This window comes from Antechinus flavipes, chromosome 2, assembly GCF_016432865.1.
Source record: "Antechinus flavipes isolate AdamAnt ecotype Samford, QLD, Australia chromosome 2, AdamAnt_v2, whole genome shotgun sequence".
Classification (NCBI taxonomy): domain Eukaryota; kingdom Metazoa; phylum Chordata; class Mammalia; order Dasyuromorphia; family Dasyuridae; genus Antechinus; species Antechinus flavipes.
Window position 1 is genome coordinate 500,743,455 of NC_067399.1, and position 27,930 is coordinate 500,771,384.

The 27,930-nt window shown below is 42.8% G+C and overlaps 1 protein-coding gene across 3 annotated transcripts; it reads right to left on the reverse strand.

Annotated features, from left to right (window-relative positions):
* Positions 1-7,644: 7,644 nt before the first annotated feature.
* Positions 7,645-27,925, reverse strand: C2H9orf50 (chromosome 2 C9orf50 homolog). Of its 3 annotated transcripts, XM_051980160.1 has the most exons (9): positions 27,292-27,925; positions 25,952-26,597; positions 25,594-25,687; positions 19,850-20,010; positions 14,980-15,142; positions 11,147-11,443; positions 10,897-11,047; positions 8,445-8,542; positions 7,645-7,845 (listed from the first exon to the last, which is right to left on the reverse strand). In XM_051980160.1, the coding sequence occupies exons 2-9, from the start codon at positions 26,556-26,558 to the stop codon at positions 7,812-7,814; spliced, it is 1,605 nt and encodes a 534-aa protein (XP_051836120.1). In that variant the 5' UTR covers positions 26,559-26,597; positions 27,292-27,925; the 3' UTR covers positions 7,645-7,811. The 3 variants fall into 3 exon arrangements, with proteins under 3 accessions (XP_051836120.1, XP_051836122.1, XP_051836119.1); XM_051980162.1 differs by lacking the exon at positions 11,147-11,443; XM_051980159.1 differs by having other exon boundaries at positions 10,897-11,443; positions 27,292-27,922.
* Positions 27,926-27,930: the final 5 nt, after the last annotated feature.

Genomic DNA, 27,930 nt, shown 5'->3' on the forward strand with positions numbered 1-27,930 from the left:
CACCGGCTGTGTGACCCTGAATAAGTCATTTAATCCTGTATGCCTCAGTTTCCTCATCTGTACAATGAGCTGGAGAATGAAATGGCAAACCACTGGAGTATTTTTACCAAATAAACTCCACATGGAGTCATGAAGAGTCAGACTTGTCTGACTCAACAATGACAAACTGACTTTTCCTAACTCTGTTCACTTGTCCTTTCAGTTTGTCCTGAGAAAACGATCAGATTAATTTTCCTAAAGCATTGTCCATTATGGCACTTTCTATCCAAAAAAAACTCCAGTGTTCCAGTTGGCTATCTAAAAACTCCAGACTCTTAAGCTTGACATTCAAGGCCCTCCCATTGTCCCACCTCCTTCAAATTATTTTCTTACTATTCACCCTTCCTGGAATGCCTCCCTTGTCTTCACCACCTCACTGAATCATCCCCAGCTTCAAATCCCAGATCCATCAAACCTCCTTCAAGAAGCCTGACAACCCAACACTTTTAAATGTTTCTTCATCTAAGCTCCTACAACATTTATGATTTGAATTCATTAAAGACATAGACCAAATAGCCTAAGTATTAGTGACAAAATACCAAATATTTAAAGGTTTAAAGTTATATATGTACACATATGTGCATATATACATATATCAAATGAGATTATATATGCATGTGTATACTATATATACACATGCATATATAATATCAAATTAGATTATATATACATATGCCATATATACATACATATATACATATTAAATGAGATAGTTATACATGTGTTCTATATATAATATACACACATATATCAAATGAGATTATATATACTTATATGTTTGTGCTATATATACACATATATATACACATCAAATTAGATTGCATATACATATGTATGTGTGGATATATGTAATCTCATTTGATATGTGTGTGTATACAATCTCATTTGATCCTCACAACATTTCAATGAGAGCAGTACTATTATTTTCACCATTTTGTAAGTGAGAAAACTGAGGCTGACAGAGGGTAAAGGATTTGCCTAAAATAATACAGCTAGTAAGCCTCAGGCAGAATTCCATCTAATATCTTTCAGGATCTAGTGAGATTGGTTCTCAACCTAATGGCGTAGATCCCAATTTTTTTTAAGTTTCTATAATCCTAGACATTACATAACTGGGAAATGATATTCTGAGTGATAACTAAGTATATTGATCACAAGTTTGATAATATTCATTCTATTTTGATGTGCCACTTCTAATATTATTTAATATATTTGTGCCTTCTTACTTCTAAGCAGAAAACAAGTTTCTTGAGGGCAGTGACCTCATCTCTTGCTGTTTTGGATCCTTAGCTGGTTTTTCACATTGTTTATCATTGTCCTACACACTAGACTGTAAGCTAGTTGAGGGCAAGTACTATGTTTTGTCCCCTTTAAAAAAATAATTTATTTCATAACTTACATTTATATAACAATTCAAGAATTAGAGAAGGCTTTTCTCACAACTAGTCCATTAGACTCCTGTCCAGCCTTAGTGCAGAGCCTTGCATTCAGTAAATTGTATATACTTGTGAAAATACAAACTCCTTAGCCTGAATTTTCAGGTCTAAGATAGCTGGTTCCATTGCCTTCAGGTCCTCTACAACACAAACCAGACCCAGAACTGTTCCCAGAGCTCATTCAGCATTCTCCTTTTCTCCATCTTTGTGGTATCCCAGTGAGTGAGGATCTACTCCCTCATTATCTCAGCTTATTGAAACTCTTCTCACCCTTCAAGGTTCAGCTCTGGTGCCATCTCCTCCCAGATTTCTCCTCTGATCCCCTTAGCTAAAAGTGGCCTATTTCACTTACCTTACTACTCTTATTTACTACTAACACTTACTCCTCTCTTACCACTTTTGTAGTATAACTTGTATTATAGTTATTTGTGTACAAGTCTTCTTCCCACCTACCCCCAGCCCATTACTCCCACATACTAGATTGTGAACTTGAGCACAGAGATTATTGGGTTTTTTCAGCTTTGTCTCCCTGTTCACAATCACAAAGTCTTGTACACAGTAGGGGTTTAATACATGTTTACTGAATGGAATTTTGATTTTTTTAAGGGAGTGACCCCACTAGGGCAGCTCAGAGAAAGGAGTTTTTGTTTGTTTGTTTTAAGGGGAGAGAGGAAAGTCCATCTATTGTTCTTTGACCTGGCCCTCCCCACCTCCCCAAGACCCCCTGCTGCCTGGGATCTTGGGGGCTGCAGGCCTAGCCCAGATGTGGGGAGCCCCTGGCTGGCTGAGCAGCATGGACCCTTGCCCTGGAGCTGCTGGGAAGGCATCGAGACAGAGGCGGTGTTCTGTTCCTGCTGAGCTTTTCCATGAAGCCTTCTGAAAGGATGCTGGCTCCCTTCCAGCCGTTAGAAATGGAAATGTACCCGTCTCTCAGTGAAAAGGGACTTGCTCTTTATCCCTGGCCCCCTTGCCTCTATGATTCCAGGGTGGGCAGAGGCCCCTCCCTCCCCCCTCAGGGTTCCCAGTGGGTGAGGGGAGAGGGAAAGAGGTCACTATGAGTCCATTTTGAATTGGAGGCGGCCCGCCCATGTAGTGGCTGAGAAAGAGTAGAATTGTCTTAGTCCCACCCATTCCTTGCTGTGATCCTCTCCTCCCCCGACATTTCCCTTGGTTACCCTGTATTAACATCTAGATGCTGTCCCAATTCAACGTAGGCAGGTTCCTCCTGAAGGGAGATGGCATTTGGAGTCAAAGGACCAGGTTGAGACCCTGGCTCTATTACCCGCCTGTGTGACTTTGGGCAAATTATTTCTCTTTGAGTCTCTTGTTCCCTAGGTAAAATAAGGTTGAAGGAGAGGCTTCCTTCTAGCTCTAAATTCTAGGTTCCATGACTAATGCTGCTAGCAGAGGCCAGTCTAGGGAGGGCCAGGTGGAGAGGTTGGGGAGCCTGCAATGTTCTGCTCACATTCCCTCTAAGAACGGGGTAGCCCAATGAGCCATGGGGCCCAAGCTCATGAGAAGCATGGCTTGGTGTCAGGCCCAGCATAGGCAGTCTTGGAGGGATGAGGAGAGAAGGAGGGACCAGAAATGAGGAAGGAAAATCCTAGCTACCTTCTCTCCTTTGTGTATTCTGTGAGAGGAAAAGAATCACCCAGTGAGTGACTAGGGCAATACAGTGATCTGCCTCGAGGAAAAATATACTGAGGGAAATGGGTTTGGGCATCAAAGCTGGGAATTCTGAAAGGTCAAGCGAAAGACTAGAACAGGGGTTCTAGAAACTAGAAACCTGGCTGCCCAGGGCAGTAGAAATGGAATTTTAAGACCCACGAGGGAATTCTGACAACAAGAGACTCCAATCATCTGAACCCCAGGCCCCTAGGAACTCATCTGTCAGATGGATTTTGGAGCTGGGCTTGCCAGGCAGGTTTAGTCCCTGCCAAGGAACAGCCCTGGGTCTTGACAGTACTATCTGGTATGGCCCCTTGCCAAAGATCTGGAGAGGGAACAGTGGAAGGGAACGTTCAATCCTCATTCACCCTCAGAGCAATCCTGACAGGAGGGGCAGAATAGGGGCTAGTGCTTCCCAACAGTCTGAAGTGTTTGGGGGGGGGGGCATTGGATTTAAAGACAAAGGGCCCAAGTACAAATTTTAGCTCTGCCATTTTTTCTCAACATGACTTTAGGAAAGTCTTTTAACCACTTGGTTTTTTTGCCATTCAGTCATATCTGACTCTGTGACTCCATTTGGGGTTTTCTTAACAAAGATACTGAAGTGGTTTGCCATTTCCTTTTCCAGCTCATTTTACAAATGAAAAAAAAACTGAGGCAAAAGGGGTGAAGTGACTTACCCACGGTCACAAATCTAGGAAATGTCTGAGGCTGGATTTGAACTGAGGTCTTCCTAATTCCAGGCCTGTGCTCTATCCACTATACCACCTAGCTGCCCTAAAAAAGCAAGTAGAAAGCTATTCCTTATTTTAAAATGAGGAGAAATTAAATTAGATGATCTTTAACATTCCTTCCATCCATAATCTATGATCCTATTGTCCCACATGTCACGTCTCAGGTCCTCAGTTTCCTCATGTGCCAAATAAGGATATACTAGGTGATCTCTCATGGCCCTTCCAGCCCTAATTTTATGACCCTGACACATCTGGGGCTTGTTTATCTCATGAAGATCTTTCCTCATGCAGTCCTTCAAAAGGTACGACCAGTGATTAGCTCAGTGCCTGGCTCATAGAAAACACTTATATGAATGTTTATTGAAGTGAAATGAATCAGCACTGGATAACTGGAGGAAAGGGGGTTTGGGTTCAAAGGACCCGGGTTCAAATGCAAATCTGTTTGCTGTCCTGTGACCTTGAGCAAACCATTTCTGCCCCTTTTGGCTTCATTTTCTTCCCCTGTAAATGTACGGGAATTGGACTGGATGATCTCTAAGGGGCCCCTCCAGCTCTAGCTAACATTCTGGAGTCTGTGAGGTTTGGGATGGGGTGCCGGTGAAGAGGTTCGGCTAGCAGGTTGGGGGCTCGAGCCAGAGGAGCCGGAGAGCTGATTCCAATTCCTAACTCTGCCATGCGGCTCCTTCTCTGTGCCAGGAGCAAAAAAATAAAATAAAAAATCCCCTGGGCTCCCTCACTTAAAAAACTTCATTATTTACCCAGTAGGTAAAGCGCTTTGAGATCCGGGGGAAAGATAACACTGGAATGAATACTGGGCTCGTCTCCCGCGAGGCGGAGGATGCAGGGGAGCCGACGCAGGGAGGGCTGGGCGGCGAGGAGCAGGCGAGGCTCTCCCCGCTCCTCCTCTGTGAGTTTCAGAGCTCGATCGTGACTCAATTTCCAGGGGTCTTTGCTGACAGCCATGTGCCAGGCTGGCAGATTTTTGTTTTTAAAGAAAGGAGGCCGGGGGTGGGAGAGAGGAAGGCGGAGGCAAGTCGGGCATTTCTTCTTCCCCCTCACCCTCGCCCCAAAGGGGGAAAAAGCCAGAGCAGGTAGAAGAGAGAGGATGCTGAAGGTAAATTCACCATCCACACCAAAGCTGTTTGAACAACCCCAGCGCCCAGCTGACTAGGGCCGGTATTATTGCCTGCAGCAGCGAGAAAGCAGAGGGAGGGAGGGAGGAGGGAAGAAGGCAGAGAGGAGAGGAGGGAGAGGAAAGGAAGGTTGGGGCTGGGGTTGGGGGGATTGGGGGGGAGGAGGAGGAAAAGTTTCCGATCCATTAGTAAGAAGTGAAGTTTAACACAGCTCCAAAAAGAGATGGAGGCAGAAAGCAAACCCAGGGCAACACTGCCCTCATGTGGCAGTCCCTGGGCATTGCGCCCGGGCCCTGCAGTCACAGTTGCATACAGGTGTGTTTGGGAGGGGGCGGCGAGGCGGCGGTGACTCGGGGGGGAGATGCCGGATTCTAGCGGGAGTGTAGCGCTGCCCTCAGCGGGAACGAGGCAAGGGCTCGCGCGCGCGCGCCTCCCGCTCCATGACTGTTGCTTTGTGGGCGATGGTGGTTGATGACAAAAGATCTCCCTTCCCTTGTTTTGGGGGGGGGGGGGGAAAGGGGGGGTCGGTGGGGATGAGGGCGAGGTTCGCGGGGACGCAGGAAGGTGGCGACTCCGAAAATCAGACAGGGAGTGGGCTCCCAAGCTCCTCCCCACAGCGGCTGAGGCTTGGGGCTGATGTGGGGGGGGGGCAGGAAGGAGACGGCCGGCGGAGGGCAGAGAGGGAGAGGGCGCTCGTCTCCGCCCCCTGCGGTTTGGCTCCGTCCGCCTGTTGCCGTCGGGAGTAGAATTTGTAACTGCACAGAATTCCGTCCCCAGCCCCCGGAACAGTCCCAGGGCGACTCTCGCTCACCGGCGGAGGTGGGAGGGTGTTGCAGCCGCGACTACACATTTCCTTCCTTCCTGGAAGTAGCCGGGAAAACCCTGGGTCTTTAGGGTGCCTTTTCTTCCTTCCCATTCTGCCTCCTGGGGAACCTGGGCGGCTGCAGAGCCGATGCCTCGCCACCGGTTCAGTTCAAATCAACCCAATGTATCGTGGTTCAGTGGAAAGAGCATTGGGGTTGGACCTGGAGGACCCATGTTTAAATCCCATTTTCGACATTAACCGCCTGCATGATATTGACCAGGTCACTTAATTAAGCTAAAAGGGTCTTAAGTTTCTTCATTACACAATGAGAGTTGGGCTAGTCGGCCTCTGAGGTCCTTATGTGTCTATATCAAAATCCACTGTCGGTCCCGGGGGATCCGAAGGCAGAAGGGACATGGCCTTAACCTCAAGGTGTTTAGATCTCCGGGAGATAAGTGGTAAGTGCACAAATGAAGATGAGACCATACTGGAGGAGACAGGATGAGTGGAAAGGAAATAAGGTAGAAAAGAATGATCTTTGCACAGGCAAAGTGGTCCTGAGCTACTAATTTAGATGGAAAGGCACCTAGAAGTCCACCCTGTCCAAAATCATATCTAGTGGCATGATGCTCAAAATTCTAATACTGGTGAGTCATTCATTTAGGTTCCTTTAGGGTAAGTGTTTCGGCTCCCCGCCCCCATCCCAGGGTCCTCTTTCAGAATAGATTCACCACCATCCCACCAATTCCAGGCATAAAAGGACAAATTTCTAATGCAGAAGTATGAATTTATCCTCACTGTTCTGAAGTCAGAACTGGAATACCAGATGTCAGGATGGAAGAGAATAGGAATGGAAAGAAGGGAAAAATATGTTTTTTCCCCAACCTGCTCGGCCTTTTGGCCAGCTGCTGCCGCTGGGGCCTGTCACAGCTGTATAGTTAGCTACAGCCCAGAGGGCAGATCCAGATGTGCTCCCATGGCCAGAAGCTAATCCAGATATGTACACTGCTAATGGTTCATCTCAACCTGCCCACTCAAGTCTAAACTTATGGTATTAATCCTCCTTCCCCTCACTTTCATATGCAGATATAATTCTAGGCCAGTGGGAAACAATGCCCTCAAATATTCTTCACATATTCCCCAAAACATACCAGATTATTCATTCTTTTTGCTTCAAAATGGGGACATCTGGTCCAAATACACCAAAGCTTTGTGGATCCAGATGGCACTGGAAGCAAGATGAACTTGGGCATGGAAGACACACATCCAGACAGATGTATGCTCTTGTGCCTGGGTTCTGTTAGCAAGAGAGAACAGGAAGTGGAATTCCAAGCCCAACACTGCCAATTTCTAGCTATGTGATTCCACATCTACAAGAATAGGATAAGAATACCTATGGGGCTAATAGGATTGAAGTCTGGGAAGGACCTCACATCATTTAGTCCAACCCCTCATTTGCAGATGAGAAAACAAAAAAACAGATTGATCAAGTGACTTGTCTAAGGTCATACAAGCATCAAGGAGTTCAGCCAGGATTCAGACTCCAAATCCAATGCCCCTTCCACTATTTTATTTGTGGGAAAAGTGCTTTGTAAACCCTAAAGAATTACAAATATGTGAGCTATAATTGATGTTACGGCTGGCTTGTTAGCTCAGGGAGGGCAACAGGCTGGAGAGTTGGAGAGTTCTTCCTCTTAAACCATATGACCCTGAGCAAAGTCAGAGGGGAGAAAGCCTTCCATGGAGTTGAAATATGTCTTCAGTGAAGACATTTGGCTCTTGGTTTCTGGAAAGGCTTCACAGCCTATGAGCTATTGGTTGGTTGTGTGTCTGTTTTTAGTTAATTTTATTTGGGGGGAGAGAGAGAGTGTAAGGGGAAAGGGGGCAGAGGGGGTTGCTGAAATTATCCCTTTCTTCTCTCCACCCCTGTGTCCCTGGATTTGCCACGTTGTTCTTCATATTGTCTTGTTCTTCAGGAGCCATTCTGGTTAGTTGTCTATCGGGGAGACTCAGAGCTGCCTTGGTTGGTGCTTCAGTCCCATTGTAAAGGAACAAAGGGTAGGAAGATATTAGTGCTCTGAGTCTGAGTGGTTTTCTCCTTCCTCCTAACATCCCACAAAGAGGGAGCTGGCAAAAGTCCAGCTTCAACCCAATCCCAACATCTCATATCAACCTTAATTCTGGCTGGTGGGGAATTCCTCCCACCAACAGGAAGGGAGGAAGACAGGGAAGGATCACCAAAACCATTTGTCCAAGGTCCTGAACTCCTCCCATATAATTCATAGCTTGCTGCCCTCCCCCAGTGACTGAATTTCTTCCTTTAGGGCAACCCAATCACTCATCTCCTGCTGCCTTCCCAGTCTATAAACTCTCTCCCCACAGCAGGGTGTGACAGGAGGCTCTCTAGAAAGGTTTACTTCAGGGTTCTCTCTCCTGCTGGCTCTGTGCCTGCTGGGGCCCATAAAGGGCACCTCCAAGCAACTGGACATCATAATGTCCATGGACAAGGAACAAATGGGTCCTTCCCACCCTGGGATACAAGTTTTCTGGACCTGGCTTCTTTCTCAACCAATACCTAACTAACCACTGCCTTACTTCTCTGGTCTTTTTATCAAAGTTTCTGGTTTACCTTTGAGTCCGAAGTGGGGTGAGTGGAGGAAAAAACTGGTAAGGTCCTGTCTGTCCTCCCTTCCGATTAGATGACATCAAGTGAGGTACAAAAGTATCCTGCAGGGAAAGAGGAAGTCCAATGTGGACCAGAGGAAAAGACAATTTGGGGTGAGGTGGTGGTCTCAGAGGACTGGGGTCTAATTCTTGCCTCTGTGACCTAGAACCCCACTGACTTCTGAAAGGCTTTTCACCACTCTGCTCTTCTGGACTATCAGGAGTTCTCACTTGGAACCTATGAATTTGTTTTTATATTTTGATAACTATTTCAATAGAATTGATTTCTTTCATAATCCTAAGTATTTTGTTTTATGCATTTAAAAACAGTATTCTGAGGAATCCATAAGTTTCACTAGACTGCCCAAGGGGTTCAGAAAACAAAAAAGGTAAAGAACTCTAGAGCCAAGTGAAATTGAAGGCCCCTTCTGGCTCTGGGAAAACAGAACCCTGATTCCCAATTTCTCTTTGGGAAAGAGGAAAACAAACAGGGCAACTTTGAAAGTTACATGTTAGATTTGTCTTGGAAGGAAAAAGCAAGCTGTATATGGTGGTTTTCTTGTGCAATCAACTTTTTCTCTATATGAAAATGCTCATTTGTCTGATAGTTATTGAGTTCAGAATCAATAAAATAAAAAAGTTATTGGAGTGGGAGGGAAGGCAGAGGGGTTCTGACATTATTGAGAAGAGGGATGATCTGAATTGTCCTTACTTTTTCAGTTAGGAGAAATGTGAGGCAAACAAGGTGTGCTGGAAACAACATTGGATCTCCATGACAAACAAGGGACCTATATTCTAAGGTAACATCTATCCCTAACTTACTGTATGACTGTGGACAAATTACTTCACTTTTCCTCAGCCTCAGTTTCCTCACCTATTAAATGAAAATAATCCTTGCTTTGGTTATCTTGTGGGATATTGGAAGTCTCAAAAGTGATCACAGATAGGGGGAATGTTTTGAAAACTGTGAAATGCTATACAAATCAGGGAGTTCGCCTTACTCTGTTCCCCAGACTTACAAGGGAGTTCTAATTCCACCTGGCCACTGATCACAATGGAGCACATTTAATTTAAGCCACATCCAAGAGTGCTGGACCTAGCTTAAACCATTTTGTGAAGAGTCCATTGTCAAATTTTCAGTGTGAGCATTTATATCCTGGAAATCTACAAGTGCTATAATTAAGGTATGATTTATTGTTTTGTTGATTGTCTGGAGTCCAGACCTAAGAAGTGATAGAGAAAATGTTAATTACACAAATCAAATGTAAAAGTATGTTGTATAGTTTCTACTGGGCTTATACCCCAAAGAGATACTAAAGAAGGGAAAAGGACCTGTATGTGTCAAAATGTTTGTGGCAGCCCTGTTTGTAGTGGCTAGAAACTGGAAATTGAATGGATGCCCATCAATTGGAGAATGGTTGAATAAATTGTGGTATATGAATGTTATGGAATATTATTGTTCTGTAAGAAATGACCAGCAGGATGAATACAGAGAGGACTGGCGCGACTTACATGAACTGAGTGAAATGAGCAGAACCAGGAGATCATTATATACTTCAACAATGATACTGTATGACGATGTATTCTGATGGAAGTGGATTTCTTCGACAAAGAGAAATCTAACTCAATTTCAATTGATCAAGGATGGACAGAAGCAGCTACACCCAGAGAAGGAACACTGGGAAGTGAATGTAAACTGTTTGCATTTTTGTTTTTCTTCCCAGGTTATTTTTACCCTCTGAATCCAATTCTTCCTGTGCAACAAGAGAACTGTTCGGTTCTGCACACATATATTGTATCTAGAATATACTGTAACCTATTCAACATGTATAGGACTGCTTGCCATCTGGGGGAGAGGGTGAAAAAGTCAGAACAGAAATGAGTGCAAGGGATAATGTTGTAAAAAAATTATCTATGCATATGTACTGTCAATAAAAAGTTATTTAAAAAAAAAGTATGTTGTATAGGCTAAGTGTCACCATAGATAGTGCAGTGGGCCTAGAGTCAGAATGTGAGTTCAAATTTGACCTCAGACACTTTTTAGTTGTGTGAGCCTCAGCAAGTCATTCAAACTGTCTGCCTCAGTTTCCTCAACTGTAAAATGGGGATAATAATAGCCCCTATCTCTGGAGGTTCTGTGAAGACCAAATGAAATAATATTTATAAAGCACTTGGCACATTAGTGCTTAATATATATTTGTTCCTCTTCCCTTTTTGCTAGCTTATTTTTTCTCAGAAAGCTGGTTGTTAAATGTTTATCAGAACACTGCTCAACACTCCCATGAGAAGACTGTTTTTGCTATGAAGAAGAGTATTATCCTATGAAAGAATGTGTTCTGGCAGCTGATAGCCATATGGCTAATGAGTAGGGAAATGGAGCTGAGGAGAGACTCGCAGGTTCAGTTGGCTCCACTCACCATTCTAGGAGCCCACAAGGAAGGAGAGTTCTCATTCAACGAGGAGACTCCAGTGTTGAGGGTCCGGCTTCGTGGCCTGTCAGTGTTGATTACTGGGGTGGTGTACAAAGAGGTATGTTTAGCAGGATCGATACAGAGATCCTGGAACGGCCTAGAATTAGAGAAGTCAATGTTAGCCAGTGTACTGTTGTATAGATTGCCGAAGGTAGGACTCTTCTTAGGGGAATCGGCGGGAAGGTCTTGGAATGACCTGGTGCCAGAAAAATCAATACTATTTGAGGTGCTGGTGTGCAGAGAGTTGTAGATGGGGTTCTTCTTAAGGGGATCTGTGCCCTGGTCCTGGAATGTCCTGGTACCAGAGAAATCAACACCATTTGAGGTGCCGATGTGCAGAGAGCTGTAAGTGGGGTTCTTCTTAAGGGGATCTGTGCCCTGGTCCTGGAATGTCCTGGTACCAGAGAAGTCAAGATTGGCCAATGGGCTGTTGTGCAGAGAGCTGTAGGTGGGACTCTTCTTTAGGTTATCAGTAGGCAGGTCTTGGAATGACCTGGAACCAGAGAAGACTAGATTAGTCAGCAAAAGATTAATCTAGGGATTAGATATTCAGTGATTTGAGAATTGGGGGTAGAGGGATGGAGATGGAGGTGGTATCTTTGCTTTGGGATTTTTCATTTCTATTGCTTAGCCCATAATGGCAAGTGCTATGAAATTATTTCAATATTCATTCTTCCAGTTATATTATTTTCTAATCTCCTAGCACAATCTTTATATAAAATATAGTAGTTACCTATGGAATCACTATGGATAAAGGTGATAACTAGGTTTTAAGTTGGGTAAAAAACATCTTATCCTTTCCACCACCAAACATTTTTATATAGGCAAAATTAAGTTAAAATTCAATTCCACTAACAGTAATTAAGCATCTACTGTGAGTAGGGACCCTGTGTGCAAAGTAGGCATTAAGGGAAATACAGTGATCAGCAAGGCTGACCTTGCTCCTCCAGGAAGGGGTCTAATAAGGAGATAAGACAGGAAGTACCAATAACCACAAAAGAAAATAGGATAATCAGCTGGTGAAGGAGCCATAAAGTGTTATAAAGAATCTGAGGCTCAGATAGCTCCCCTCCGCTTTTGTTTGTTTTGAAGTTTTGGGGAGGGAGATAGTTGAGAAGAGGAAGTAATACAGTAACTATCTGAGGTAGGATTTGAAAATAGGTCTTCCTGAATCCAAGATCAGATGTCCTGACTAATCAAATACCATGGCAGCTGACCCAAGCACCACATCCAAGATCAGCCCAAACTACATTGAAATATAACTGGAACCTATTAATAAAATAAATAAAAATACAATAGAACATAAAGAATGGAAACGTCATTTTCTTTAATATATGGGGGGGAGGGTTACACAGTCAGGGTTTTTGAGGCAGCATTTGAATTCAGGTCCTCCTGCCTCCAGGTCCTGTGCTCTATCCATAGCAGCACTCTCAGTATGAGCCAAAACATGTGGTTTTCTAAGCCAATAAGTCTGAGGCAGCCAACAGGTCAAATGGCTACATCTGAATTTGACTCCTTTGGACTATACCACATTTGTGATCTTGAACAAGTTATTTTAGTTATTCTGTTAATCCATAAAGTTGGTGGGGGGGCTTGATTGGATGACTTTTAAGGTATCTTCCAGCTCTAAATTCTATGATTCAGTGATTTTTTTTTTTTTACTTCATTGAGGGGGAGACTGCTGAAGATTTTTGAACAGGGGATTAATATAGTTAGAACTTTTCATTAAGAAGAGTATATATTTCAAATTAGGAGGGGGAGAGTGAATAGGTACAATTCTCTGAAATCAGAAAAAATGGTATCCTACTTTCCCTCACTTCCCAGTTTCTGTATAAAATCAATTGAGAATTGTGACAGAACATTGCTGTATTATTTGAGTCCAACCCTGTGTGGCTGGGGAGCACCTAAGCGCTGCTTAGAGATCTTTAATTAAAGGCCTAGATGATGCTGAGCTTTATCACAATTAAACATCCCAAGCAAACTATATGACTTATCTGAAAACTGGGTCTATACTGATCAATCAATTATTCTTTCCATGTTCCTTTGATTACATTTAGGCACTTGGGGAGACAGATACCACTTTTTTCCTGATTTTAGGAGATTGCACCTGTTTGTTCACCCTTCCCAATTTGGAAAGTCTCTAATCTTTCTTCCAATTAGAAAAATTAATTACCTAATTTTGTACCCTTTGTATACTCTGTATTAGTAGATATGCACTAGTCTTGGATTTAGGAAGAACAAATTTCAAATCCTGTCTGTTACTTCTCCTCTCAAACTGCCTCCCAAAAAAGAAGAGTCTCAGACTCTATAACACTTTATGGCTCTTTCACCAGTTGATTATCCTATTTTCTTTTGTGACTATTGGTGTTTGCTGTCTTATCTCCTTATTAGGCCCCCTCCTGAAGGAGCAAGGTCAGTATCTTGTTGATCATTGCATTTCCCTTAATGCTTCCCTAGCACAGGGTCCTATTCACAGTAGATGCTTAATTGCTGTTAATGGAAATGAATTTTAACTTGATTTTCCATTTTTTATGTTCTGTTGTATTTGCTTTCTTCTAATTAGTCTTATTTGATTGTTTTTAATGCATAAAAATCTGTCTCCTCTTGTATTTGGCTCCAGTGTCAAAGCTGAGAATGCCTGGGCCTAATTTGATGAGTAATTGACATGCATTGCTTAATAAATCAATATGCTCAGAAGTTTGAACTTATGTTCCTCGGTTATTTCATCTTCACTCTTCCACCTAGAGTATGTAGTATTGAAGTTAGGAGGGAGAGATCTGAGGTAGGAAGACCATTGGTTTAACTGGGGTCCCACTTGGGGTCCAGGAGTGGAGATGAGTTAGAAAAATTGCCAGGACTTGGTACCTGATGCAGTCTAAAAAGTTAGGGAGAGGGTTAGGGTTGGGAAAAGATGGATCAAGACAGATTCTTTAGGGAAAAGGTGGGGGGGTCTGGTTAGAGTTAGGTAATCTCCCACCCAGTAAAGTTGTCAAAGTTAGAGGAGTATCGATTTAGAACTGGAAAGCATCTTAGAGATCACCTAGTCCAACCCGTTCATTTTACAGATGAGAAAACTGAGGAATAGAGAGGGAGTGGTTTGTCTAAGGTCATACTCATAGTAATTAGAGATTTTTAAGTGGCAGAGGCAGGATTTGAACCCAGGCCCCCTTGGATATCAAATCCAGGTTTTTCTACTGTACATCTAAGAAGGGAGAAAAACAAGGTGAAACTGGAAAGCTTAGGAAGAGTGGACAAAATTTGGAAGAATTGCTGACAAATTTGATAAGGACTCAGGAAGAGGTAAAAGACTTCGAGGAAACAGCAAAGGACCAAATACAGTTTGAGAGCATGAATTTTGAGTGGCCCTGGATAGCAATTTAGTATGATTTTGAAAAAGGAAAGAAATCACAAAGGAAAGCATATAGAATATATTTATCTTGGGGAATTCAACACAAATCAATTCAAAAAGCATTATTAGTGAATTTGGGGATTTTTATCGGCTAAGGATATGTATATGAATCTCAAATCATCTTTTAAAGGCAGTCAGGAGGCTGCTGGGTAGTTTAGTGGATGGAGTGCTAGGCCTGGAGTTAGAAGTCCTGAGTCCAAACGTGGCCTCAAACACTGCTGTGTGAGCCTGGACAAGCCTTAATGTTTGCCTTAATCCACTAGAGAAGGAAATGGCAAACCATTCCCAGATCTTTGCCAAGAAAACCAAATGGGTAGTATAGTCCGTGGGGTCCTGAACAGTCCAACATGACTGAATGACCCAATACCACCAACAACGGAAGCCACTTTCTTCCCTTCCAACAATCAGCTACACCAAGGGGATTTGGTCCCAAATGTAGTCAGAAGACACAAAAATATATCACTCAGCACCCTCCATCATCATTATTACATCTATACAATAAGGCCTCCTCTGGAATGGCTATCAGGGATCTAGGTCAAATCTGGTCTTATCACCATGGCCTCTAAGAGTCCCTAGAAAGTGGAACTGCTCCTAGCTTATAAAAAAAAGAAAAACCTTACATGGGTATGCTGTCCATTCTCCCAGGACGAATGAATTCATCTCGCCACAAGTTCGTCTGCTGAAGTCCATTCCTTGGGATTTTCTCCATCCAAATCCCCAGTTTCCCTGGAATAACTTCTGGAGACTTATAGGGTACTGGGCTCTTGAGGAGGCTCCTCTGAACTGGGAAGGAGAAAATAACAGAATCTGAATATCTTTTACACTAAAGAAAATGGAATTCTCATCTAGGGAGCAACAGGTAATGAACCCTAAACATTAACTACTTCAAGAACTTTAAAGATGTGGTCTTCTCCCGCCTATTATCCCTCCTCTACCATCATACCAGTTCACAGAATTCTTAAAAAAAAAAATCAAATGATATGAACAGGCAGTTCTCAAGAAATCAAAGTGACCAATCACATTATGCAAAAATATTCTAATTAATAGCAAAATGAAAATTAAAACAATTTTGAGGCTCTGTCTCATAGCCACCAGATTGACAAACATGACAAAAATGGAAAATGACAACTGTTGGAGGGTCTGTGGAAAGATAGGCACACTAATGATGGAGCTGTAAGCTGATCTAATACCTCTAGAAAGCTATTTGGGATTATACTCAAAAATTCACTTAACTATCCATCTTCAGTGATGCTACAATTAGGGTATATACAAATAATATTTATAGAAGCTCTTTATGTAATAGCAAGAAAAGAGAAACAAAATACTATCCATCAAATGGTGAATAGTTAAAAGCAAACTATGGTTTATGAATGTAATGGAAAATTGTGTCTTAAAGAAATTATAAAAGGGATGAGATGATTTCAATCTTGAATGGAAAAATTTGAATGAACACAGAATGAAGTGAGCAGAACTAGGAGAAAAATGTATATAGTAGCAACATTGTAAAGAAAAACTACTTGGGAATGCTTTAAGAACTTTGATGGAGAACTAATGATAAAACACACTACTCACTCCTGACAAGTGCAAAATGAGACATATATTTTTGGGCATGACAAATTGTGAATTTGTTTTGATTGTCTATGGTTATTTGTTTTAAGAATTTGTTTTTAATTTGGGGAAATTTGAGGTAAAAGGAGGTAGGCTACTGTATTGCCAAAAAGAAGAAGAAGAAGGAGAAGAAGAAGAAGAAGAAGAAGAAGAAGAAGAAGAAGAAGAAGAAGAAGAAGAAGAAAAGGTCATTGATACATTTTTAATGCACATAAGAGAATAAAAGGAAATGAGACAAACAAAACAGCTTTGAGAGTAACATGTTGAGTTTATTATATACTTCAAAGAAAGAAAGCTATACATAAGACTCATGGTTTCACATGTCATCTATTAAATGAGATAATTGTAAAGCACTCAACACAGTGCCTGGAACATAGTAAGCACTATATAAATATTATCTGCTATCATTTTCCTCTTTCTATTCTATTTTGTATATGGGAATTTTTTTTATTTTTTAGTGTTTGTTAAAATACAGAACCAAAAAAACCTCTATTTGTTTTTTATGCCTAGCTCTAATTGCTAGAATATTCTTTGTTAACAATCAAATGAAGCTGAATGCTATGTGATTATAATGCCCAATTCTTGGCTCTTGGAAAGAAATTAGAAAATACTCTTTTAGTTCAAGAGGTGGGGGACTGCGGGTCTGGAATGGTGCATCTCATTTTAAATAGAGTAGATAGGCCTGTTAGTTTTGCTTAACTGTTTTTCTACTCTTTGTTACAAAAGAATGGAGAGGGAAGAAAGGAAAACATCTAGAGTTTATTTTGATATAAAAATTTTTAAAAGGCATCAATAAAAATTTTAAAATAATGCCTCTTAACTTATAGCATTTGATCCTAACTCTGTTTCCCAGATTCACACAGAACCCACCTCCTAAATCAGAATGTTTTGGATTAAGAGATTGAGCTAGGAATGGAATTATCTGTCCTAACTCCAGGTAGGGTAGGGTTTTCTCTGCCTTTACAGTTAACAGCTTCATTCAAGTTTTGTTGCCTGCACACTTTTCACGATTCCTGGAACATTTGTGCCAAAGAGGAGGGTTTCTCCTTGCATTTTCAGTGGTTGAGGACTACAGTCCCGACTGCCCCAATTGCCAGTGGCTTCATCTTAGTTTTGCTTCATTCCGTCCATCTCCTAACCTCAGGGTCTTGATTCCTCCTTCTCTTTCAAATCCGTGTTCTTCCAGGTACCAAGTCATCCCCTGTATTTATCCATGCTTCTTTCCATTTCCAGTTCTGCAGAATTGTTCAGTCCAGAGAAGACAGACCTCTAGCCCATCCTGTTTAAGCCACTAAATTAATGGATAATGACTGGATCTCCGAGTTAATTGATATATGGAATTCCTGGATAAGGAAACTCCCTCTATTGAAGTAATTGTCACCACCTCTGCAACTCATAGTTCCTATGGAACATCCACCTATACAATGTGTGTCAGAGAGAAGCAGGATTGAACCAAGGTTTGTCTGGCTCCAAAGCCAGCTTTTTGCCACTGTGTGAGTGCATCCATACCACTATGTTACAAGTCCTAACTTTCTGAAGTTCTCTATTGATTACGTATTGTTATTCAAAGTCCTCAGTGATTTGGACAGAGCCTATATTTCTGTGTGTTTTAACCACCTTCTTCCCACAAATCCTATGTTTGTGTCAAATCAGGACTACAGTTATACTGTAGTAATAATCTAGAAAATCCACAAAAATGTTCAGCCTTCTCTTCATACCAGAGAAGAAGTCAAATTATTATGGTAATATGTTGATATTATATAATCCTAGGCATATATTTTATTTATTGACTTTCTTAATTATTATTATTATAATTATTAATTGTCATCTGCAGCTTCCACATAACTCCCCCAAAATTCCCTTTTAATTTCTTATGCTGATCCACAATACAGTGAAACTGCAGTGGAGAAAGTCATGATGTAGAAGGAATAATTGTGGTTGCTTTTCTTAGAGCATTTTCCTTGCTCTGTGCCTTGTCTCATGCTTCTATGTCTTCCTGTAATGCTTTCTTCCTCCCTTCTTCAAATCTACCCATTCTTCAAGCTCCAAACTCAAAAATCACCTCTTCTCTGAGGACTTCCTTGATCTTCTCATCAGATGTGATCTTCCCACTTCCTTCAAAGCTCCATGGTACATATCACATTTTAGATTGCAAGATAGCTATTGATATATATATCTTTTTTCTGCTAGGATCACAGTTGGACAGGGCTGCAGAGAGCATTTAACCCAACACCCTGGTTTCACAGATGAAATTAAAACCCAAGAGAAGTTGTGATTTGTACAAAGTCAAACTATTTGGTGGGGACCATGCCTTATACCCACAATGTCTAGCAAATAACTTTAGACATACTATGTGCTCGCTAAATAAATGCTGGTTAAGTTAATGAGGAGGGTCCATTTCTTACCTCTGAAGATGAGGGTTTGACTTTCATTTTTGTCGAGATCAAAACACACATACACACAAACACACACAGGAAAGTCTCTGAGCTCCTAGCACTGACGTCCCCCTGGCACTGACCTGCTTCTGGCAGTTATCACTCAGATCTTTGGTGTAGGTTTTAGCTAAGACCTCAGGCAGCTTACATCACAGCCCAAGGCACAAGATACACAACGCAAGGAGAGCCACAAAATTCCCCAGTCTCACCAAACCGTGACAATAAATAAATTAGGTAATTTACAGAACTACAACAACAGAATAAAGTCCAGGTTCTTCATGTTTTAGCATATGGCCTACAGGTAAGCTCACAGTAGGACTAGGCTAGTGTTCTTAGTTGAGCTTCTGACAAAAACCACTCTCTTCCTGTACTTAATAGTTTAACTACACTGCTACCCTGATAATACAACTTCAATTACAAGTGGAAATGAGTTTAGGTGATCTCAAAGCAATTATTAATGAGTTTACATCTCTGTCCCTTTGAGGATTGCAGTGGATCAAGGGGAGTGATAGAAAAAAAGGAATCTTTGAATCAATCCCTTGTTGACTCCAACAAAGTTTGATTTTTGTAAAGTCCTAAGAATCTCTCTTGGTATTCTCAGTTCCAAACAGCTCTAAAGGAAAATTTCCTTGAGAAGAGGGAGGGAATCATTTCTTTCACATCTTCTTTCAACTCTGGTTGAATTGGCAGGGCTGGTGTGCATCCTCTGAAGGTTAGAGGAGATGATCCTTGACAAGGAGGAAAAAACTCTATTTGGGACAAACCAGTATTCTAGCTCAAATGTCATGGCTATTGCCAATCATAAGATATTTTGGGGAGTGGGGCAAGAATAGAGTAGTAAGTAGCCCTGGATTCATGTCAAATAGATCTCATCTTTAGGAAATCCTCCAAGAACCTCATCTCCTTCACACAAAAAATATTCATTGCCATCTTCCAGTGTCCTCCCACCCCCACCCCGGGAGTGTCTGGCATCTAGTATTTATATTCATTCATTGATTGTTAGCACTAGAAGGGACTTTACCGAAATCATCTGGATTTTCCTTTATTTTTTCAATTTCCTCATTTAACAAATATGGAAACTGAGGCTAAGAAGTGTGATATAACATGCTGGGTTACACAGCTGGATGTGTGTCCTAGGAGAAACCTAGTTCTCCTAACTTCTAGTCCAGTGTTCCTTTACCTTTATCATTCTTTGATTTCTTGCAGTCTGCAGGCTGAAAGGGAGACAGCCCATTCCCTAACTGTGCTCTTTTGGCCTCAGGATTATATGAGTCTGGTATTTCCCCCAGCTACCCGCTTTGGCAATGGACCCCAGGCACCGAGTCTCTGCTTGGCCCCTCTGTCCCAATGAATACAGGGCTCTTGCAGCCAGTGGCCCCTTCAGAGGGACCCAGTAGAGGCCAAGGCCAGCTTGAGGCACAGAGACATCTCCCCTTCTCCTTCTCACCCTCATAGTTCCTCTCCCAGTATCGCAGTGCCATGTCCTTGGGGCTCTCGTCTGCAAAGCGCACCCGAAATGGGTGGAACCGTTTCTGGGGTCCCGATGTGTCATCCGAGCAGCTGCTGATAAGAGCTGGTTTAAGTTTCACCGTTTGCCTGTTCTTTGACCTGCAGGATACAGTGAAGAGTATGAGACAAATGAGAAAACTGGGAAGCAAGGGTCCAAAACCTCTTGACTACTTTTCTTCCTAAAAGCTGACCATCACCCCCAAACCAAGATTTTTACTCTCCCTGCTGGATAATCGGAATACTCATTCATTTAAAAATATTTGTTAATGATACATTGTTGGTGGAATTGTGAATACATCCAGCCATTCTGGAGAGCAATTTGGAACTATGCTCAAAAAGTTATCAAACCGTGCTTACCCTTTGATCCATCAGTGTTACTACTGGGCTTATATCCCAAAGAAATTTAAAGAAGGGAAAGGGACCTGTATGTGCCAAAATGTTTGTGGCAGCCCTGTTTGTAATGGACAGAAACTGGAAACTGAGTAGATGCCCATCAGTTGGAGAATGGTTGAATAAATTGTGATATATGGATATTATGGAATGTTATTGTTCTGTAAGAAATGACCAGCAGGATGATTTCAGAAAGGCTTGGAGAGACTTACATGAACTGATGCTGAGTGAAATGAGCAGGGCCAGGAGATCATTATATACCTCAACAATGATACTATATGATGACCAATTCTGATGGACTTGGCCCTCTTCAGCAATGAGAGGAACCAAACCAGTTCCAATGGAGCAGTAATGAACTAAACCAGCTACACCCAGCGAAAGAACTCTGGGAGATGACTATGAACCACTACATAGAATTCCCAGTCCCTCTATTTTTTGTCCACCTGCATTTTTGATTTCCTTCACAGGCTAAATATACACTATTTCAGAGTCTGATTCTTTTTGTACAGCAAAATAACTGTTAGGACATGTATACTTATTTTATATTTAATTTATATTTTAACATATTTAACATGTATTGGTCAACCTGCCATCTGGGGGAGGGGGTGGAGGGAAGGAGGGGAAAAATTGGAACAAAAGGTTTGGCAATTGTCAGTGCATATAACTTGTAAATAAAAAGCTATTTAAAAAAAATATTTGTTATAAAGGTCTATTGTGTACAATCAACATGGGCCACAAGGATGACCACCATGAGTTCATCCTCTTGTTCTTTTGCTGGAAAAAGTGCTGAAGATGGCCCCATTCAATACTGATGGCTCCATTCCAAATTCATGTTCTCTGATTTCAACTGGGCCCTCATAGCCTGTCAGTGATTCTTTTGCATTTCCCCATTTGGCTGGATAGTAATCCCCACAAAAGTAGCTTCAAACCTTGTCTTCTCTCTTCACACTTTCTATACCAACCTCCACCCCTGTGGGTGGAGGATCTCTCAGGGGACTTTGCCTGATGTTTTACTGAAGAAAAGAGAAACCATTTATCCAGCTCTCCCTTGAACCTTCTTCTTTGCTGTATCTCCAAACTTCCAAATTTCCTATTCATTAACTTCAGACTTTAATGAAGAGACAGACTCATGAAGGCCAACCCTTCTGCTTATACCCTGGACCTCATTTCCTTTTGTCCCTACAAGAATACTGTCCCAACAATCACTCCTCCAATCTTCAGTCTTCCCCTATTTATTGATTTCTTCTTTGCTGCCTACAAACACACCCAAGTTTCCACTAGTCTTTTAAAAAAAGAACTCTATCCAGCTATATTCTTTATTTCACCCAAATTCCATAAAAACCCACCTCTATTCATCTACTACTTCATTCCTTAGGACACTGCAGTTTGGTTTCTGAACTTATCGCTCAACTGAAATTACTCCAAAGTTATCAGTGGTGTTTTAATTGCCACATTTAATGTCTTTTCCTCAGTCTCCCTAATTCTTGACCTCTGCAGCATTTGGCACATGGCTAATCTATCTCTCTTTCCTTAATATTCTCTTCTCTCTGAATTTTTGTGACATTGTTCTCTCTTGATTATTGTCTCATCATCTTTCTTGCTGGATCATCATCTGTTACCTATTGGTATTTAGAGCATTAGACCTAAACCTAAAATCAGGAAGACTTGAGTTCAAATCCAGTCTCAGACATTTCCTAACTGTGTAGCACTAGGCAAGTAATGTAATCTTCATCTGGAGAATGGAGATAACAATAGCATCTATTTCTCATGGTATTATCTCATAAATGAGATAAATAGTTTAATAAACCTTAATGTGGTATATAAGAATTAGCTGTTATTATGTCCCATCCACTAACTGTGGGTGCACTTTTAAGCTCTATACTCTTCTCTCCTTACACTCTTTATCTTGGCAATTTCATCAACTTAATGATCGTTTATATGAAGATATTCACAGATCTCTACTCCAACTTTACTCTCTCCTCTCCCAAACTCTGTTCCCACATCACTAATTACTTATGGGATATTTTAAAATAGATGCGATGCCCCATATGCATTTCAAACTCAAAATGTCCAGAAGACAACTCATTATCTTTCCCCTCAAACTCACCTTCCTGAATTTCTATTTCTATCAGATAGACTGCCATCTTTCTAATCACCTGGGTTCACAATCCACAGAGCTGGGTGAATAGATATGGTAAGGAAGTGGGATTCTTCACTCTCCCAATCCCACTTCCTTACCATATCTATTCAATTGATAAAATCTTGTCAATTAATTCTCTCCACTCATATGATCACCATTCTAGTTCAGGCCTTTATTATCTTATCACTTTGACTTTTGCAATATTGCTTTTCCTGTTTCTAGTCTCTCCAATCTCCAATTCATCTTCTACACAGTTATCAAAGGGAGATTCCTGAAACATAGATCATTTCCCACTGCAAGAAGCTTTAGTGGTTCCTTGTTATCTCTAGGCCTGAATACAAAAGTTCCTCTAGCTGATATTTAAAGCCCTTTACCATCTAGTTCCAGCCTATCTTTCCAGATATCCAGATATCTTTCCAGATTTATTATACATCACATCCCACTTGCCTTGTCCCTCCCCCCAAATAGTTACACACTCTGTGATCCAGACAGTCTGTCCCTCAAACATAACTTTCCATTGGCAGCTTCCTTACCTTCAGAGGGCCATTCGCCCATGGCTAGAATGCACTCGCTCCGAATCTTAGAATCCCTTGTTCCCTCCAAGGGAAGGAAGTGCTGCCTTCTACTTGCGGCCTGTCCCCTGATTCTCCTCAGTTGGTCAGTATTCTGACTCGCCCTGACATTAGCTTGCATTGGCTTTGGATATATCTGGTATTGGCTGCTGGGTGTACATGTTACCTTCTGAGAAGACTACAAACTCCTCAAGGGCGGGCACTGCTTTGTTTGGTCTTTGTGTACCTGTGCCTAGCACAGTGTGTAGATATACAAGCACTTAATAAATGCTGTTGGGTGGTTGGTTGGTGTTGCCAGAGAGAGCCCAAACACTGGATTCAGAAGAACCGGGTTCAGATCTCAGCCTTGCTACTTCTTTCCTATATGACGTTGAGCGATATATTTCTACTGTTTTACCCTGCTTCCTGGTCTGTTAGATGTAAGGGTTGTCAAAGTGGTCTCTAAGTCCTTTCTAATTTTAAATCCGATGATCCCTAGGAACCTTGGGCAACAGAGTTGTCCATTCTGACAAGAGTTTCAAAATTCATGGTTATCCATGGCTGACCCTTTAAGACTCAGTCATGATTCTACCATTTAGAAACAATCATCTCTCCTTACCTCCCACCTCCCCCAGTTTAAAAATATAACTAACTCATTCCAATTTCCCTTAATTTTAAAGGTAGCCACACACACTTTATAGTATGCTTGCCAGGCATTATTTCTTCTCCCTTACCACATGTCCTGAATTACTCCTCTTGTAGGCATTAGCTAAGCCCCTTGCTTCTCCTCCTGCCTCTGTATTCTCTATTCTTGAAGCTGAAAAAAGGATATGTCTGCATAGGATTAAGTGCTGGAAAAGACCTTACAAATTATCTATTTTAATGCTGACATTTTAGAAGAAGGTCATACAAGTATTCACCTAAAGAACTGGTAGAGGATTTGAACCCACATCCCTTAACTCCAATTCAGTATTTCATTCTATCATATCACATCTTTCTGTAAGCACCTAAAGTCAATTATCACTCAGCATTCCTTTTTTTCATCCTAATCTATTTAAATAGGTGAATTGGATGTCCATCCAACCATAATCTTCAGTCAAATCCAACTTGGGAAATAGTTTCTGGTCCCTTTTCTCTCGCCACTCAATCCAGAAGAACTATTAATTACACCTCCCCCCTTTGACCTCTCACCTCTCTTCTGGACCCACTACATATCTTGTTCTATGAATCTTATGAATTTCAATCTCTCTCCCTCTCCCTCTCTGTCCCTGTCTCCCTTTGCTCTCTCTGTTCTCTCTCTCCCTCTCTCTGTCTCTGTGTCTCTTTGTCCCTTTATCTTTCTGTGTCTCTGTCTATCTCTCTGTGTCCCTTCATTTCTCTCCCTCTCTCTGTCTATATTTCTGTCTCTTTCTCTTTTTCTCTTTCTTTCTCTCCCTCCCTCTCTCACTCTTTCTGTCTCTCTTTTTGTCTCTCTTTCTGTCTCTATTGTCTGTCTCTCCTCCATCTCTCTCTCCCTCTTTCTCTCTCTCTTCTTCCCTTCTCTCTCTGTCTCTCTCTCTCTCTCTCTCCCTCCCTCTCTATTTCTCTTTCTGTTTCACTTTCTCTCTCTTTCCCTTTGTCTTTCTGTCTCTCCTTCTCCCTTTCTGTTTCTCTCTCTTTCTCTGTCTGTCTGTCTGTCTCTCTCTCTCTCTCTCCTTCTCTCTCTGTCTCTCTTTTTGTCTCTCTTTCTGTCTCTCTTTTTGTCTCTCTGTCTCTCTCTCTCTCCTTCTCTCTCTTCTTCCCTCTCTCTCTGTCTCTCTCTCTCTCCTCCCTCTCTATTTCTTTCTGTCTCACTCTCTCTTTCCCTTTGTCTTTCAAGTCTCTCCTTCTCCTTTTCTGTTTCTCTCTCTTTCTGTCTCTCCTTCTCCCTTTCTGTTTCTCTCTCTCTCTCTCTCTCTCTCTCTCTCTCTCTCTCTCTCTTCTCTCTCTCTCTTTCTCTCTCTCTCTTTCCCCCTTCCTCCCTCCCTCTCTCCCTTTATCTCTCTGTCTCACTTTCTTTTGTCTGTCTCTCACTTTCTCTCTCTCTTTCCCTTTGTCTTTCTATCTCTCTTTCTCCCTTTCTCTGTTTCTCTCTGTCTCTGTCTGTCTGTGTCTGTCTCTCCTCCATCTCTTTCTTTTTCTCTCTCTGTCTCTTTCCCTCTGTCTCTCTCTCTCTCCTCTTTTCTCTGTCTCTTCCTTTATCTCTCTTTCTCTTTCTCTCTGTGTCTCTGTCTCTTTTTCTTTCTCACACAAACATACACACATACACACACACACAAACACACACACACACACCCCATCTTTCTGTAACTCACACTTTGGAATTCTTAGCCATAGTGGATGTATTAGCATTGGCATTTAGGGACCTCATTGAGAGCTTGTACTGCAGGCAAAGTCTTCACAAGGTCCCTGGAGAAGGCAATTCCTGAGGATACAGTGACTGGAACTTCTGAGACAAAAAGCACCACTTTCCTCCATACCACCAAAAACCTCCAGGGGTTAGGGGCCAGGGTCACCTTCCTGCATGAGGAAGCCCAGGGCGAATGGGTGACTCCCCCAATCCTAGAGTACCATGGGGCTTACCAGACTTCTGGAGAAGCAGAACAAATAGTACAGCAAGGTGGGTAATAGCGGCAGACTGAGGAGCTAGGTCTTAAGGAGGGAAACGCGGTGGTCGCTAGGAATAAGGAAGGGAAGAAACACTCAGTCTATCAATAAGGAAGGGAGGAGACAAGTCTATCACCTTCTTGGGTGGGTAGGTTCCTTATGTTTGGGCTTGCCGGGGAGGAAGCTATCTTTGGGGACCTTCAATGTCTGTACAATATCTTTGGAGTGAACACAGGGAACCCCCAAGTACTACATAGAATCCCCCTATGGGGATTGGAGTCCCCCCACCTCCCTTGCCCTCCCTCACCCCCTGGGGCTCTGGGAATGGGCTTACACTGTTGTAGAAGGTTTCTGCTGGCCTTCTCTGTTGGTTCCCGCAAGACGTTAGGCCTGTTGGGGAGTAACTCTCCCAGGACTGGGCTCGGGAAGTCCTTTGCTCCCCAGCCTATGCTCCACTGGGGACCCTCTCTCTCACTAGTGGCCCAGGTCTTTGTCCTTGGGAAATCATGGGCTGAGTTTCCACCCTGGAAATTGTTGACCTGTCCCCAGAATGATAAGACCTTGGACTTCAGGTTCTCCTGCTTTTGTTGGACCTGCTGTGTGAAGTCAGGCAAGCAGTGGACAGCCAGATTTCTCCTGGAGCCCTGCCCTGCTGGGGTCAGGGACCCCAGCTCGATGTTCGGGGAGAGGCACACATCCCCATCTGGAGACAAGCCCCACTGGCCTTGGGGTGTTTTCTGCTCCTGCCTTCTTGGGAAGTAACTGTATTTCCTTGGGTCGGGGTACCGAGAAGACACAGGTTGGAACTTTGGAATCAGCCCCAGGTGCCTTCTTTTTTCATTACTGGTAACTTGCACAGCAGGGAAGTTCTGGCGACGATCATGGGAAAGCCCTTCTGGTTCTGACCCCTGAACCCGTAAATTGGTATGACCCCAGAGCATACCTGGCCTCTCCCTCGATGGTGCTCACCACTTTCCAGCCTAGCTTGAGGGATGGGGGGTAGGTAGCAGAAGGCAGCTGGAGGAGGCAGAGAATAGCCCCCAGAGACAGGACCCCCCCCCACCTCCCCCTGTCAGCACATGGGAACTAAGCATTCGGTAGGATGTCGGGAGGCACCGTGGCGAAGCAGACAGACAAGGACACCTGAGTTCTCTAAGCCATCTTCCCGCTGGCCTCAGGCCCAGGGTCCCAGGAGTCATTGCCCAAGGTCAGGGTCAAGAGGAGTTTGTCCAGAAGATTGCCACTGGGATATGCTAGACTAATGTCACTCTGCCCTTTGCCCTAATCCTATTTTTCCAAGTCAGCCCCCACCTCTTATTACCCTAACCTCCCCCTTTAGAGGCTTAAAAAGGCGACCCTAGACTAGAATGGAAGAGGCTTGGGTTGTAGTCCTGGCTGGGCCTCTAAGTAACCCAAGGCAAGTGACTTCTCCGCTGGCTTTCAATTTCCTCCTCTATAAAATGAGCAGATTGGACAAGATGACCTAAATGGTCCTTTCCAGTCTCAAGGTTCCAGGTTCCGGGTTCTAGGTTCTCTTTGGCTCTGTGACTTTTCTACCTCTTTGGCTGTCCTCCCTTTCCTCCTCCTGCTCTTATCGGCTCCTCTCTAATTCACACCCCACCTCCTACCCCAGCTTGTGGTCCTCTATGAGCTAGCTCAGCAGGTCATACTCACCCTCTGGGCCCTCTAGGTGGGGCCCAGAGAAGATCCTGTGAGGAGGGCCCTCTAACCCAGGGACTTCACTTTGGCAAGGAGCATCTTCCTTGCCCTGTGCCCTCCAGACTGACTCCTCTCCTGTTGCCAGAAGGGGCAAGTTCAGGTTCATTGTGATTCATCCCTCTCCTCAGCCCCCCAAGAGCAAGGTGAGTATGGCACATAGGGCTGAGAGGAGAGAGGGTAGTAGCCAGAAGAGACAGTGCCTTGAAACCTGGTGATTATTTTAAGAATGGAACCAATCCCACCAACCCTACACATATACCATTTTAAAGAGGAGCTGCCTGAAACCCTAGGATTTGGAAGAGCCGGAAAGGTAACAACAGTGAGCCAGGCAATTCCAGAGCAAAGGACAAGGGAAGGGAGCAGGAATTAATAAGAAAAGGAAGAAGAAAAAGGTTTTATTACTATTTTCTGAGCTCAGAGCTGTGATCAACATTTTTCTGAATGAAAAGAATCACCATCAATCACCATTGTGCAAGTGCAAAAGAAATTTCCATTATTTCAAAATCCATTTAACTGTGCAATTGAGGAGCTTCCATTTAACCTTAGGTTGGGAGTGATTAATCTACAACGTAATGACACTTGCTAAAAGGTAAA

What these genes read in the sequence shown, in the direction of transcription:
- C2H9orf50 (XM_051980159.1), bottom strand. Translation starts at nt 26,558, where the DNA reads ATGCTCTGGGGTCATACCAATTTACGGGTTCAGGGGTCAGAACCAGAA. An exon ending in CCTTGTGGGCTCCTAGAATG is followed by an intron (nt 8,543 to 10,896) that starts GTGAGTGGAGCC and finishes CTTTCCCTGCAG; the next exon opens with GATACTTTTGTACCTCACTT. An exon ending in ACCCCACTTCGGACTCAAAG is followed by an intron (nt 7,846 to 8,444) that starts GTAAACCAGAAA and finishes ATGGGACTGAAG; the next exon opens with CACCAACCAAGGCAGCTCTG.